Source organism: Watersipora subatra, chromosome 1 (genome assembly GCF_963576615.1).
Source record: "Watersipora subatra chromosome 1, tzWatSuba1.1, whole genome shotgun sequence".
Classification (NCBI taxonomy): domain Eukaryota; kingdom Metazoa; phylum Bryozoa; class Gymnolaemata; order Cheilostomatida; family Watersiporidae; genus Watersipora; species Watersipora subatra.
The window spans coordinates 56,230,285-56,245,292 of NC_088708.1; the positions used below are offsets into that span (position 1 = coordinate 56,230,285).

The following is a 15,008-nucleotide window of genomic DNA, read 5'->3' on the forward strand; positions in this document are numbered from 1 at the left end:
CTTCTAATCTTAACTCAAAATGTATTTTTACTTTGCTGTTATGCATAACTAAATTTCTTTTTTTGTTTTTCAGAAAAAAAAGGAAAGCCGTCCAGTTTTTAATTTGTTTATTTGTGCTCTTGAATTTAAGCGATTTATATAATCTTATAGCAACTAAATGGGTTTGTGATTAACAGGAAAAAGAAAGAGCAGGCGGATCCATACAAAAGGTTGGCAAGAACAATTGAACCATTTGGATTTCTGGCACTTGTCGGAGGCTTTCTAACTTGCTGTTGCGGATACGTTGCGGAATGGGCCCGCACCTTTCCTTTAGGAGACATTACTGCGCATACAATACAGCTAAGAATCTGTGGAGTAAGTGCTTTGGTTGTTGCTATCATTTTGCTCTCCGCTAGCCACTTGCTATATTATAAAAACCAATACAAAAAGCCCAAGGAACGGCTCAACTATAAACGAGACGCAAAAGGCAAAGTACAGCAGGCGCCCAGAACCAGGAACTACCAGAACGATAGAAAGATACAACTGATTAAAACGGTCACGTCTGCCGACAGCACTTTCTGGCTCGGGATGCTACTTTGCGTGTTTAGCTTGCTATTGTTTTTCATTGGCTACATAAGTGAATGGGCAAATACATTCCCAATAAGACTTGAAAGTGGCTCGAGACAAGTGTGTGGAATCTTGGGAATAATTGGTCAAGTGCTTTCCATAATAATTATGTGGGCAGCTGACGCTATATCGACGTGGATTGAGACCAACGTTTTGATCATAGTCTTGCAACAAGACATAGCAACGGCAGAAGATTTGTTGATCAAGGAAAATGTGGGAAATGTTTTAAAGTTATCAAACGGAGAAATTAAAGAGGTAAAAGAACAATTTGACACTCATCTTCGTACCAGCCAGTTTCACGAGAACCAAATGGAAACAAAGAAGTTACTACAAAGCGTTGCGGCAGCCCTACAACATCACAGTTAACGACACTCGCCGAAGTGAACTCTATAACAAAGATCTCACTTGAGACAACTACTACCAGGGTTTTCAATGTCAAACAAACAAGGATGCAAAACTAGTAACTAAAATTCCATATTTCCACAAAAAGAACATCTTTATATGTAATATAAGATTATGTGTGTAATATATGATTATGTATATTCAACATGGCTGCATTGATACATCAAGTGTATAATATATATACGTCATACAAAATACATTGAAATTTCTAGATATAATATAACGAGAATATAGAAAAATGAGTAGAGTTAGTAAAATAGAGAGCACTCAGTGACTGCTGTGGGCTTCAAAGTCACCAGGCATCCCAACTCCGCCAATAGTATTACTCCTCTGAGTATAATCAACATCGTGGAACGGACGCCTAAAAATAGAAAAAACATCTCAGCTGACTTTGAGCGCCGTCAATAATGGCCAGTTGCATAACACTTTATTTTTCGATGTTTGGATCAATGACAGATAGAATATATTACACTTTTTAGCACTTTTAAATATCGCTCATGTCAAATTTTAAAAGATTTTATCATAAAGTATAGATAATTTTCTATTACTTGAGATTTTGTTTGTTGATTTGGGTGATTTGAGCGCCAGGAAGTTTCAAGATTAAAATCGATATAACTTGGTTGCAGTTAAAAAGCTCAAGAAAAAAAATTATCCAAAAATGACGTTAATAGTCGCACTTCCTGTTTGTACCTATCGTAGAGACCTTAGCTATTGTGTTCAAGTTCAAATTCAAGACATACATTTCATTTCGTATTTGCTTGTGAAGTTAGAATAAAACCTCAAGTATAGCCTCAGATCCATTGCTGTAAATGTTTAAAATTATTTAAAGGAAAGTTGGTTATAACTTGTCCTATTGTTTTCTCCTAAATGCTGTGTAAACATGTGTACCCGACGCTGATGAGTCTGTATATTTATCACTTATAAACAGGTTGCACGACTACTGGCATCATTTTAGGGAAAGCCTGAGCATGTGTTTTTCTTCCGAGCATTTTAACTGCGATGAAATTTTATGGATTTTGATATTAAAACATTCTGACAGTCGGATCACCTGAAATAACAAACAAAATTGCAAATGATATTAAAATATCTATACTTTCTGATAAACTCTTTTAAAATTTGATGCGAGTGACCCTTTAAACAGAAAGAGTTACAAACTATACAATGAAACATTTAAGTTTACAGTGTCTAAAATAAGCAATAAAAAAAGAAGAGAAAGACATGAATAAACTCACTGTATACTCAGAGTTTGGCTGGCATACGGGGTGGCATCGACGGAGCCCCTGTTCAAAGTGTCTAGACCCAAATGGGATGAGCTTTCATTACTATCTCGGCGCGTTAGGTTAGGACCAGAGAACATAAAGCCTCCTTCCTTTTCTTTATCACGAGTAGGAGCCTTTGCCTTCTTACGTAGAAACAATATCTAAAAAGAGCATCATACAATTGCTGACATTCGGTATGACGACAGCAAAGCAAACAGCCCAATGCCCATACAAATATTCGATATGGCATCAAATGGCCTTTCACTAGCAACTTAAATCTAAACAAACCCAACAAAAACACCTGAGTATGCTGTGAACAGATACCATAACGAATATAAACAAAAACTGTTCTAGCGAGCTCCTTAATTGCAGTGAATAATAAATTACCTACAGAGATTTGTATTTTCAAGAGCGAGATTTGATCATTTATAAAATCAACTATATATATGAGCAATCTTTATTGTGGGAATCAATAGTCATATTTCACAACATGTGCTCTTTTCGAGAGAAGACTCTGGATGTCTCACAGCCATAATTCTGCTGCCTGTTTATGTCAACAAGTAGCCTTATAAGAGATGCATAGCGACAGTCAAGTTTAGTGAGACACGAGAGAGACTGAATGCTTTTGCACTGCTGGTTATTTGTAAACAGAGTGTCAGAGTTAATACGGCGTTAATCTGTTTCAATATTCGCATCGCATGTCAAAACCCTTCTAAGTTGGAGCAAACATTGTATTTTGTTAAATAGTTCACAAAGCTACAATCGAAAAACCACAATAAATACTTCAAGTAATTTTTACTATAACAGGAGCTATCCATCCATCCGACGCCACGATTGGAGATGAGAGAAAAAGGTTTTGTCAGACAAGGTTTGAGCTCACAACTTTTAACTAGACGCACCCATGTTCTCACACCTGGGCCAATTCACCACCAGTGTCAATAGTTCACCACCACTATCACCACCACCATCACCACCGCCATCAGTATAATAGAGCAAGTGGTTTTTCTCTGTGCTATATCGGCACACCTATCATGGCATATCAGGCTGCCAGGGTACTAGTTACATATAATGTTAACAGTTTAGTATATGAAACTACACGTAAAAATTCAATTTTTGTAAGAAAGTACAAGTAATTAGTACGAAGTTTTTACTATTACTTCATCTGAGTAACTCATGGACTACCACTGAACCTACTTTGCTCATCAGTAGTAAATTGAAATATGCTCTGTAACTTACTTACTTTAACTTACGCTAAATATGGTGTCAATTCACTTAGTATATAAGTGTATATTTTTAATTATGTCTGTTCAAATTTTAATTTTACAAGCTTTTTACTTTTCTTTGCAAAACTGAATTATTCGATAAATTTTGGTTGTTATATAATGGAAATCATTTTGTATGTTGTAACAAATATTTGCTCATATTTTAAGACATATACCAAGAATAATATAATAATAATAAGAATAACATACCAAGCAGTTCGTATGTAAAAGTGATCATAAGCCCAGCTTTAGCTGTATATCATATTTCTAACACCTTTTGTAAAAAAACAAAATTTCTGTTCTAAATTCTATTAAACTTTAGGTCATAGACTGACCTGTAGAATTATGAAAATACTACCCTGGTAGTCTAGTGTGCCGTAAGAAATCATCAGGTATAATAACTATACATACAAGTATTCTATAATTTTACTAAGAGTCGATTGGCACCATTGTTAGAGTGTCAGTCTACCATGCTGAAAGTCATGGGTTTGAACAATGCAGTGCAATGTTTTTTTCCAAACCTAAAACCGTGAATTCCTCAGATGGGCATGGCTTGTATTATAGTAAATACTACTACCCTGGCAGTCCAAGGCACTATGAGAGATCATCAGTTGGGATAAGTAACTGCAAATTATTCCAAAATGCAGCAGGTGGTGGATTGTTGGTCTACCAAATCAAAAGTTGAGAGTTTGAATCCTATTGAAAGAAGTCCATTTTTCTAAATTGTAAGTGTAGATTCAAACAAACTGACAGACATGACTTTGTTATAGCGAGGCCTAGCCGAATGCTCGGCGTTGCATGGGTGTTAAAAAACTGCTTATAAACAGTGGCAGGCAATGTAGTCGCTATTGGCTAGTTTGGGTAAGCTTGAACCCAAATTGCTAAACTTATTAATAAGAGCTGCGAGGGCAAGATTTAATGAGGTTGCGTGTAATGCTGAGTCGCTATGTATATTTTAACCCCGATAATGACTCATATCGCCCAATGAGTTCATTCTGTGCAGCTAAATGGGTTAGTTTGTCACCTTGTGAACTTGAAGTTCTGAGATCAAATCTACTCGGATGTGAATTTTTCATTGCTAGATTCTAATCGCTATAACTGAAAAAACATTTTTTGCGACCAGACGATGACAAACTTTGAGATTTGTATATATAGATATATGATGCCAAACTTACCCCTATTATAATTACAATGATGACCACAAGTCCAACAGATACTCCGATGATTACATATCCGCCCCAGCATAACTTGCCGTCACCTTTCGAAATTATTTGAAAATTGATGGCACTGCAACCAGATTCAGGAAGGTTGAAATAATACTCTTTAGAACTCAGTGCAGTATTTCTAGGCCCAAATGTACCTTCAACCTCAGCATTTTTCCACGTGTCTTCTGCAAATCAACAAGAAAAGTTCGTTATTTTCGTTTAGGTTTGACAACAGCAAGGTGAAATGTAAGTTCTAGCCAGAGACATCTTTAGGTTTAGTATCAGATACTGTGGGTACCTGATGCTAAACATGAGTATAAGCAAAGAATCCAAAGCCAGAGAGATATGATATCACGGAGCACAGGGGAATTACAAGCAGCCATGGCTATTTATACCACTTCGTTTCACACTATATAGCGGATACATCAGGAAAGTTGGCAGCTGTCAAACTTTCCCAATAGTTTGCTGAGCATCCCTGACAGCCTGTGCAATGTGTACAATTTTGGCGATGGTGATTGGCTGTCGCGGATTGCTTGATTTATATTTCTTTCATGATAGTTGCTGTGGGACTAGCATTTCATCGTTTCCATGATGGCATTGTATAATATAATATATATATAATATATAATATTGTCTAATGAGAATGCTATACCGCGGACTATTCTCCGCTATAGCATGAACTATTCACTGATGTAAACGCGAATAGGTTTGTGATAGTGTGAACATCGTTATTACAGGCGATCACCGAAGTATTGTGCGATCAACACCGACAGACGGCGATATAGTGTGAACCAGCCTTTAGCTGACAAAAGGTTTCAAAAGTTAAAACCTTTTGTGAGGTTACAATTTAAAGGTTATCGGTAGCATTTCCTCGTAGTATAACACCGACAGAGCTAGACGATATGCAGATAATCATATACAAACGTACATAGTAAACGCTCCTAACCTCTAGTAAGATTATTCATAGACTATCATAGAAACACAGACCTTAAATTAGTTGTGCTATGCTAATTGACAGAGTGAAAAAATTATTGCTCATGACCAATGAGATATAGCCTTGATAAACACTGTCTGATGGTGCTAAATAGTAAAGATTGGTTGATCTAAGTGGAACTACAGCACTTATTCATCAAATTTTCATGCTTCGAATGTGTTCAGAGTTGCTTCCCCTCCGAACACATTCCGAGTGTTACCTGAATGTTTCCACGACATTTCACTTCGCTAAATGCGTGTGAAGGCATTCTCTGTGACACTATTTGACATCATAGAATAGCTCGCTGTTGATGGATCTGAATCGATAATACTCGGCTAAGCTCTCCCAAGTGGAGGTAACGAAATTTCAGCAAAACAACTACACGGGCCTCCTACGAAAACATTCTACCGCTGCTCACTACTGTTTCTGCTTGATTTTTTTGCCTTTACATTTACTTTTAATAATAATATTAATGTAATATCAATATTAAAGTACTAAATTATAGTAATTTAATATTGAGATAAATTATTATTAATTTATGCCTCGAAATAATTAATTTTTGGTGCAAATAGTTGACTGCATGAATTAAAAAGTGACTGTGACCCGAAAGCCAGTCTATTTTAAAGTTTTGTGTTGAGGGACACATCGTAAACCTTGGAAAACTAAGTAGTGCAACTCCGATTAGTTGAAATAGTAGGATGCAAATCCATCGGAAGCCGCATGGAAACACAGTGATTAAGGGAGTGACTAAAATAGTTTGTTACAGATGAAGGTATCAGGGTGAGAGTAATAAATATAAGTGAGTTCTTAGTTGGATGAGTGAAGGTGGATCAGTTAGTCACTGAGATGTGACTAGTTGAGTGAAAAGGTGAGCTAGTAGGTAACTAGAAGAGTTGGAGAGTCATTGATTGTGGGTGAGTGATAGTTTGAATTAGTGAGTTCTGACTCCTAAATTAACTTCAAATTTAGGAGTCAGAAGATCAAGATCCGGCCTCAGCAGGCCATAGGCTGAGGGACGAGAGAACAAAAAGGTGAAGAGAGTGAAAGGGTGGTTGACTGAATATATGTAAAACTCACCGAGAGACTTGAATGCAACAACATATGCAGGATAATCTTCCCCAATTCTCTTGGGATTGTCTTTATCACGTCGAAAGAGACTCGTTGCAAAACCATAGAGTACTCCTGTTAGACGATGTAATAACATTTATTAAGCAAATTTAATAGCTACACCTACAATGTAAATCTGTTTATAGCTACACCTACAATGTAAGTCTGTTTATAGCTACACCTACAATGTAAATCTGTTTATAGCTACACCTACAATGTAAGTCTGTTTATAGCTACACCTACAATAGAAGTCTGTTTATAGCTACACCTACAATGTAAGTCTGTTTATAGCTACACCTACAATAGAAGTCTGTTTATAGCTACACCTACAATGTAAGTCTGTTTATAGCTACACCTACAATAGAAGTCTGTTTATAGCTACACCTACAATAGAAGTCTGTTTATAGCTACACCTACAATGTAAATCTGTTTATAGCTACACCTACAATGTAAGTCTGTTTATAGCTACACCTACAATGGAAGTCTGTTTATAGCTACACCTACAATGTAAGTCTGTTTATAGCTACACCTACAATAGAAGTCTGTTTATAGCTACACCTACAATAGAAGTCTGTTTATAGCTACACTTACAATGGAAGTCTGTTTATAGCTACATCTACAATGTAAGTCTGTTTATAGCTACACCTACAATAGAAGTCTGTTTAAAGATCAGCTTCATCAGAGTAGTAACTATTTTTCTAAAAATCTACCTAGTTTATTTTTTGCTAAAACATAAGCTTTTTGCTACATTGCTAGCATTAAAAGAATAGAGTTATTTAACAATTAACAATAACCAAATTTACCTAATTCAGCATTTGTAAAAAGACTAAAAATTCATCAAATCTTATATTCAAGAAAAGATTCATAAACTATTGTTTTAATATATATTATTAAATTTATATTAGCCTACAAAGATGACAATTCCTGAAATCTTGGCAATATTCCTTTTCAAAGCTCAACCCTAAAAAGATCTGGCACAAAATGCTTCCTTACAGCACTTACCTCACTTGCCATACTTACCTCACTTACCTCACTTACCTCACCCTCCACACTCACCATACTTACCGCACTTACCACACTTACCTCACCCTCCACACTCACCATACTTACCACACTTATCACACTTACTATATATATATATTTACCACATTCACTACTCTTACCTCGCTTGCCACACTTACCATAGTTATCTCACTTACCACACATACCATACTAACCACACTTACCATACTTACCTCTTACTAAATAACGAGATAGGATTAATTTCATCTATATTACAGGCAATAAATACAATGATAGACCAGAAACTGTTTGAAAAAGTTGAAATTCGAGACTTACTGGATGTGTTCAAAGGTGGTGTTCTTATGGCCCTGCCATAAGATTCAACGACCTCAGTATCAGTCACAGGAGCTGTCTTCAATTGGAGAGTAGAGTCCTCAATTCCGATCATAGAGTTTAAGGTATCGGCTTGAAATTGATAGCCCAGTGGTACCAACATTCGAAAGTATTTTGAATCTTCGACTCCAGCAAGCTCAAAATTAGCCTCATTCAGTGCATCTTGTAAGATCTTAGCATTATTCGCTGTTGTTTTTGCTTCATCATATTTCGCTTGGCTAAAAAGGCAGTCAAACGCGAATGATTGATTACTTCAGTTATTCCATCACTAAACGATTAGCAGAATACCGTACCTTAGGTAGAATAAGATATGCCGAATGAGAAATGAGAGAACCTGTCATTGCGCAAATTACTGTTGAGCTGCTTTGCATATGAGAAAAGCTATTCTTATTGTCTTTCATCAAAGTGTAATATATTGAAATTTATACCAAGTAACCTGGAGTAGCTGTATTTTACAATAAAACAATTGCAAACGAACAATAAACAGCCAGTGTAGCCTGTTGAACTGAAACTGCAAAACAACAAATAGTAACTACAAATAGTAACTACAAAGAGTTAGATTCCTAAGGCTAAAAACTACCATGTTTAGCAAAAAAATTGAAGCAGAACTACCATCATCTGTGAAATAACCAACAAATGTCTACGCGATGTTATGTAAATGAAGTCTCGGGTATTCATTGATAAACCCTCCGACAAAAGTCAGCAAGAGATAAAAGCTTAGAGCAGCCTAATGTTGCACACGTTGCAATTGTCGCACACGTGGACAAATGTGAAAAATGCTTTTAAACTTTGAAGCTTTGAGGTGAACAGGGAAGTGCTGCCGTATAAAATTGCTGCGCTGTTGGTTTTACAGATTCTGTGTACTTTGACAGGAAGGTTTAAACTTAGCCTTGATTCTTGCTCTACGGTTGACTATGCGAAAATAATACTTGTTGCAATACAATGCTGGGAACATATGCGGCTGATAACTCACAGGTTGTAAATAGAACTGAGCTTGGTCTACAAGCAATATAACAACCGACCACTGATTATTTCTTTTTAGTATTTCACAAATAATAAGATGACTGCATAAAATAGCCCTTCATCAATTATTTATGTATTTATTCATCATGTAGTATTTATCCTTTTACACATATTGCAAACATCGTTTTCTATTCCGTGACACCGTTATACGTTTCAGTTTATGAACTTTTTGTTGCTACAACCTACAATTCACTATCCAGACTCCTCTGCAATACTTTTAGATTATCAACTTTTGAAACACGTCTTCTCATTTTGTCTTGGTATGTAGCGAAAAACATAATTTTGTTAATAATTACTAATGCCCTCAAAAAGTTATATAAGCATACATCATGGCTACTCACACACACGACTCTAAACCCATTGCCTTGAGTAGACACACTAAAAGATCAATCATACCATGTTTATCCCATAAATGTTGGTTATATACTGGTTGTTGGGTTTAAACTAAGTTTAAGCAAGGTTTTTTTCCTTTCATTTGATGTAAAAAGGGCTACTGCATTCGGAAATTTTTGAAAACACAAAAAATGAGTTTGCCACCATTAGAACTACGCAAAGAGAAGAAAAAAACAGAAAATTATTTTCAAAGATCCGTCAACTTGCAGGTATAAACAATGATGCCATAGACATTGTATGACATACACTTCAACACAATGCATAAGTTTTATATCACACGTTTACTGAGAGACAAGTTTTATCGCTAATGTATAGTCTCTAGCTACAAGGATACTAAGTATTCATCGGTGGACTACTAGCCACTAGCATTACCACTAGCCACTAGCATTACTACTAGTGACTAGCATTACTACTAGTCACTAGCATTACTACTAGTCACTAACATTACTACTAGCCACTAGCATTACTACTAGTCATAACGTTACTACTAGCCACTAACATTACTACTAGCCACTAGCATTACTACTAGTCATAACGTTACTACTAGCCACTAGCATTACTACCTTTAAAATGCTTACATCAACTCCTCTGTTCCCTTGACAACATCTTGATAAAGACTCAAAAGCACATCATAATCATCATTTTCCCTGCTCAGGGCTGTTCTGGCTCGTTTCAGAGCATCTTTAATCTCTCCTACGGAAAGGCTGTTCCTTATCCTCTGCACCGCTGCAGCCGTCCAGTAAAAAGCTCTACTAACCAATGCCAAATCATTCGTGCTTTCATTAAGTGCTCTGCTCCAGTCTTCATCAAATTTCAGTTTATCAGCCTTCAAAAGAAGATGAAAGGAAGTCACAGAATATTTAGAAAACAACGAAAAGGTGCTGAGCTCATTTTAGTACTAGCAACAGTAAAGAGGTATTTCAGTTCAGGCTGGAGTAGATGTATATCCAAGGCCTCTTAAATCAAACGGCATACTGAACAGACATCCTATATGTAAATCGAAACTACACAAAACCAGTGAGCTCTAGTCAATTTGGTACGGAAAGTTGATGTTCAAGTACCATGCAAGGGATTGACCTGTGAATCATACGAGCCTTTGTTTGTCACTATGACCTAATCTCACCAGCTCCTTGAAAACATTAATACTATTGAAGACAAACGGCAAACGATTATTATTGTATCATATTTACTTGACAAGTAAAACAGTTTTCCATTTTACTCTTTGGTAAACAGGACAGTGGGCAAAAATAAACAAACCTTAACATTTTAACGAGACATTTTTCTTGAATTTATGTACAACAATCTCTGTATCAGCCGCGGGACAAAACCACAAGGAACCAACGAAATAGCTACTAATGCAAATTGAACGCATATTTCTGCATTAACCACTGACCAATCACTTACATAGGGGCTATAAATGTAGTCATATGTAGAAAAGTAGGCGTTGGCAATCATACGAAGTCTTGTCATTGTCCAAACTTCCTCGTCTCTCATCAGCATGGTCTCATACAATCTGCTATCAGCGACATCGAATAGAGCCAACTGAAACAAACCAAGGCTAGAATCAAGAACTTAGTGTTACTGCATAAAAACTTAGTGTTAGCATCTATTAAAACCTTACAACGGTCAATGGTTAGCTTTGTAGACTCCTACAGCTGAACCTGCACTCTACATTGAACACATAGCTCAAGACACCAATAGTATGAGCGCCAATTGTCTGAAACAAAAGTGTGTAACATTTCAAGTTCTTTTGGTGTTTTGTTAAAAATGGTATCTTTAGACCTTTTAGAGAAAACTAACATCAAAAAATGGTTTCACATTCTTAGAGATATTGACTATAAAACATCTACAAACCAGAATAAAGATTGAACGTTCAACCTACATAAGCGTATTTATGTATTCATAACAACAGAATACTGTACAGCATGAAAAGCATTTTTGTTATCAGTTAGGCAATACAGCCTTGAACATTGCCATACTCTAGGTTGTTTGTATCGTTTTGTTATTGTAAAATCATTGTAAATTGTAAAATTATGAGCAATTTCTTTAAAATTAGGAATCTTGTTACATGAACAGCGGAAGGATGAACAGCGGAAGGGCGAACAACAGACATGAAATAAAATACCTGTAATTCAAAGAAGTGTAGTCGCTCATATTCATCAATTCTGAGCAATGCTTTGCTCGTGTACATTTCCTCTAGTCCATTTACTATAATATAATCATCATCGTCATCTCTGAACAAAAACTCTCGGTCATCAGGGTGAGTGTTTCTGAAGAGAAAGTTCTTTTGGTTTTCTAAGAGCAGTCTTCCAAACTGCCATTGCGCATAATATGCATTGATATCAGTACAATCAGCGATGATTGGCCAGGCGCCCTGAATTCCAAGACCTTGATAAATATACGCTGCCTTTATAGCCGCTCTTTGACTTTCACCAGAAATGCGATTTTTTTCAATTGTGTACGGATTGAGGTTGTGGGTAAGCAGATGTAAAGCGAAAACGTTTTCGTCTGTCTCCGCTAGATCACTCAAAAGCTGGTAAGTGTTGCGCTTCAATAAGTTCGCATTCCCTTCAATAACTTTAAGGATGTTATCCTTATAGCCTTGATAGTCGATGAATACTTGAATCATGGCTTCCAAACCTTCCGCCAGAGTCTCACCATTTTGGAATGCCGCAAGAGCTTGAACAAGCAGCTGTTCTTGAAGTGATAATTTGACCTCAAAATCAGGAGCAACCAAAATTTCATTCATATGCGTTTTGTAGCTTACTCCATTCTCATCGTTCATACCATAGCCCATATCATCATTGGCAAGCATTTTTCCAACGTACGCCAAATAGAATTCTGGGTCGATACTAGTAGCGTTGTTGAACATAGATTTAGCTAGCGTGTACCATCCAGTTTCCATTGCCTTCCATCCGAGAGCGAAGTAGGGGTGAGCGTATTCACCATCTAGGAAGAGAGAGAGAGAGAGAGATTTTTAGAAATCATCTTAAGATCTTCCTAGGCACTAGCGAGTCGTAAGAAGCTACCTTTTGTTACATAACAACTCAAAGACAACCATGAAAGCTTGAACCAGAAACTGACCTTTCAACTGGTTTACACTTATCAGCTCAGACTTATCTCTTGACTGTTGATTACACACAAAAAACAGCATATATATTTACATGAAGGATGAAGAACTATTTTTGTTGTCTATGATATATACCACTGTCAATTCAAGATAACATCACCTTTAAAGATAAACTTACACAAGGTTTTAGTTGATTTTATCAGAAAGTATCGGTATTTCTCTATCATTTGTGATTGTTTTTGATGTCTGGAGTGATCCGACTGCCAGGATTTCATGATTAAACTCAATGAAACTTGATCCCAATTAAAACGATCAAAAGGAAAATACGTGCAAAATGATGTCACTAGCTGTTATCGTTGCGATAGTTGATAAGTTATTGTGTTCAAGTTGCAGGGATACACGTCTTTATTCTGTCGGTCGTTCTCCAACTATAGACGACATAATCACACTTTTGCTTGATCTAAGCATTTTAATCGTGATAAGGTTTTATAGATTTTAATTTTGAAGCATCCTGTCAGTCAGATCACCTCAAACATCAAACACAATCACAAATGGTAGAAAAATATCGATACTTTTTGATAGAATCAACTATAATTTTATGTAAGTTTATCTTTAAAAACTGGAAACAGTAGAAATGTGTTAATAATCCACTACTTACTAATACATCCAAATACTTACTAGTAACATTGCATGGTATGGGGAACTCTTCTCTTTTGTAAATAGTGTAATGCACAGAGGCGGGGTTATCTCCCACGTATAGAGGATGAGTAGTAGTAGGATCGTCGTTAAACAAAAGTCCGGTTGTTTCATAAAGTGCGCACTTGCCACCGTCAGCCACAAAAAAATCGCAATCGCGACAGACAAAGTCCTTTTCTGTGATGCATGCCATAACACAGCCTTCAGCCAAAACAACTCCATTCTCTATGGTTCGCTGGGCCTGAGCATCACGGTATGCGGCCCTCTGAACAACTCGCACCCAACTTAACTGGTATCTCCGATTTTCAGTCGTGTAATTCACTTTAAAGTTGTACTCATCAGTAAAAGCGTTGCTGATCTCAATATCGTCACAGTTGGTAACTGTAAATAAGAATACACAGTAAATTCATTAGAAAATAAGTTACAATCATATTGAACCCTCTCCAACAGCGACATCTTGTGTAAAGAGACAGACAAGCATCCTTATAAGAGCCCGTCATGGGCTACTTTCGACATACATTCTAGGGTCCTCTAAATTGGTCACAATTAATGCATAGTTTTTCTTTCATAAAGAGTTTTGCATAATAGTAAAATTTGGCCTAAGCTCAAATTCATGTTTCAAAGTTTCGAAAAGCACCATCAAGTTTTTTCCAGACTCAACGAGTTTTTATTCAGCTAGTTATAAAAGGTCCACAGATAACAACAAAAACATACACTTGGTATAAAAGGACTGACACATTATAAAAACTTACATATAAAATGAACTTACATATGATATGTACTCACATATGATATGAACTCACATGCGATATAGAATGAACTTACATGTGATATAAAATGAACTTACACATGATATGAAAGAACTTACATGTTCCGAGACTGACTGGGTGTTCAAAGTAAATGCTGTCTCCAAGAATCTCTTTATCATCCCAAAGACTTTGAGCCTGTGCTATGGAGAACTCAATATTGCTCTGTTGCCCATAGCTATCAGCATTGGAGCCTCCAATAATGAAACATGATATGAAAAATATAGTAACATAGCCTTTTAGCTTTAGCATAATTTGAACTTCGACAGATATTCAAGATGGTGGAGTTCTGAAACTACATGTACAATAGGTACGGACTACCGTAGCTACTAGTGTACCAATGTATCACCGAAGGAAATGCTCTGAACGTTCTCTCACCCAGATCAGCGAATATAAATCATAAAAAGGGCGGATGAAATTTCACCATTAGACAAAAATTACCATCAACTCAGTGTGCTCGCACTTTTTATGCTAAAAGGAGCACTTGCACCCATAGAGCCTCTTCAGCGAGGCTAACTAGATATAATAGCAATGCCAAATTGTTGTGGTTAATGTACCGACCCGGGGGTTGGATCCACCACTGGCGGCCAAGCTAGTAGAGCGAGACGTGGAATGATGAATGTTAATCAGACCGGAGTTATAGGCAAGTGTTTGGTACCACTTGCTCAATAATATCGTCAAGGAAGTGTCCTGTTAAAAAAATGGTTTCTGTCACATTGGTTTCATTCCAAAAATGATGACGTTCTTTATACATCAGACCATCAGTGAGATTGATGATAGATGAGCATTCATCAGATGAATGAATAAGGCT

At 36.5% G+C, this 15,008-nt stretch overlaps 1 protein-coding gene across 1 annotated transcript; it reads right to left on the bottom strand.

Moving 5' to 3' along the window:
- Positions 1–1,127: 1,127 nt before the first annotated feature.
- On the bottom strand, positions 1,128–14,534 carry LOC137400108 (uncharacterized). Its single transcript, XM_068086425.1, has 10 exons — positions 14,260–14,534; positions 13,374–13,772; positions 11,751–12,574; positions 11,030–11,167; positions 10,204–10,451; positions 8,153–8,427; positions 6,785–6,889; positions 4,705–4,919; positions 2,241–2,428; positions 1,128–1,369 (listed from the first exon to the last, which is right to left on the bottom strand). Exons 1-10 carry the CDS (start codon positions 14,447–14,449, stop codon positions 1,276–1,278), a joined length of 2,676 nt encoding a protein of 891 aa, XP_067942526.1. The 5' UTR covers positions 14,450–14,534; the 3' UTR covers positions 1,128–1,275.
- Positions 14,535–15,008: the final 474 nt, after the last annotated feature.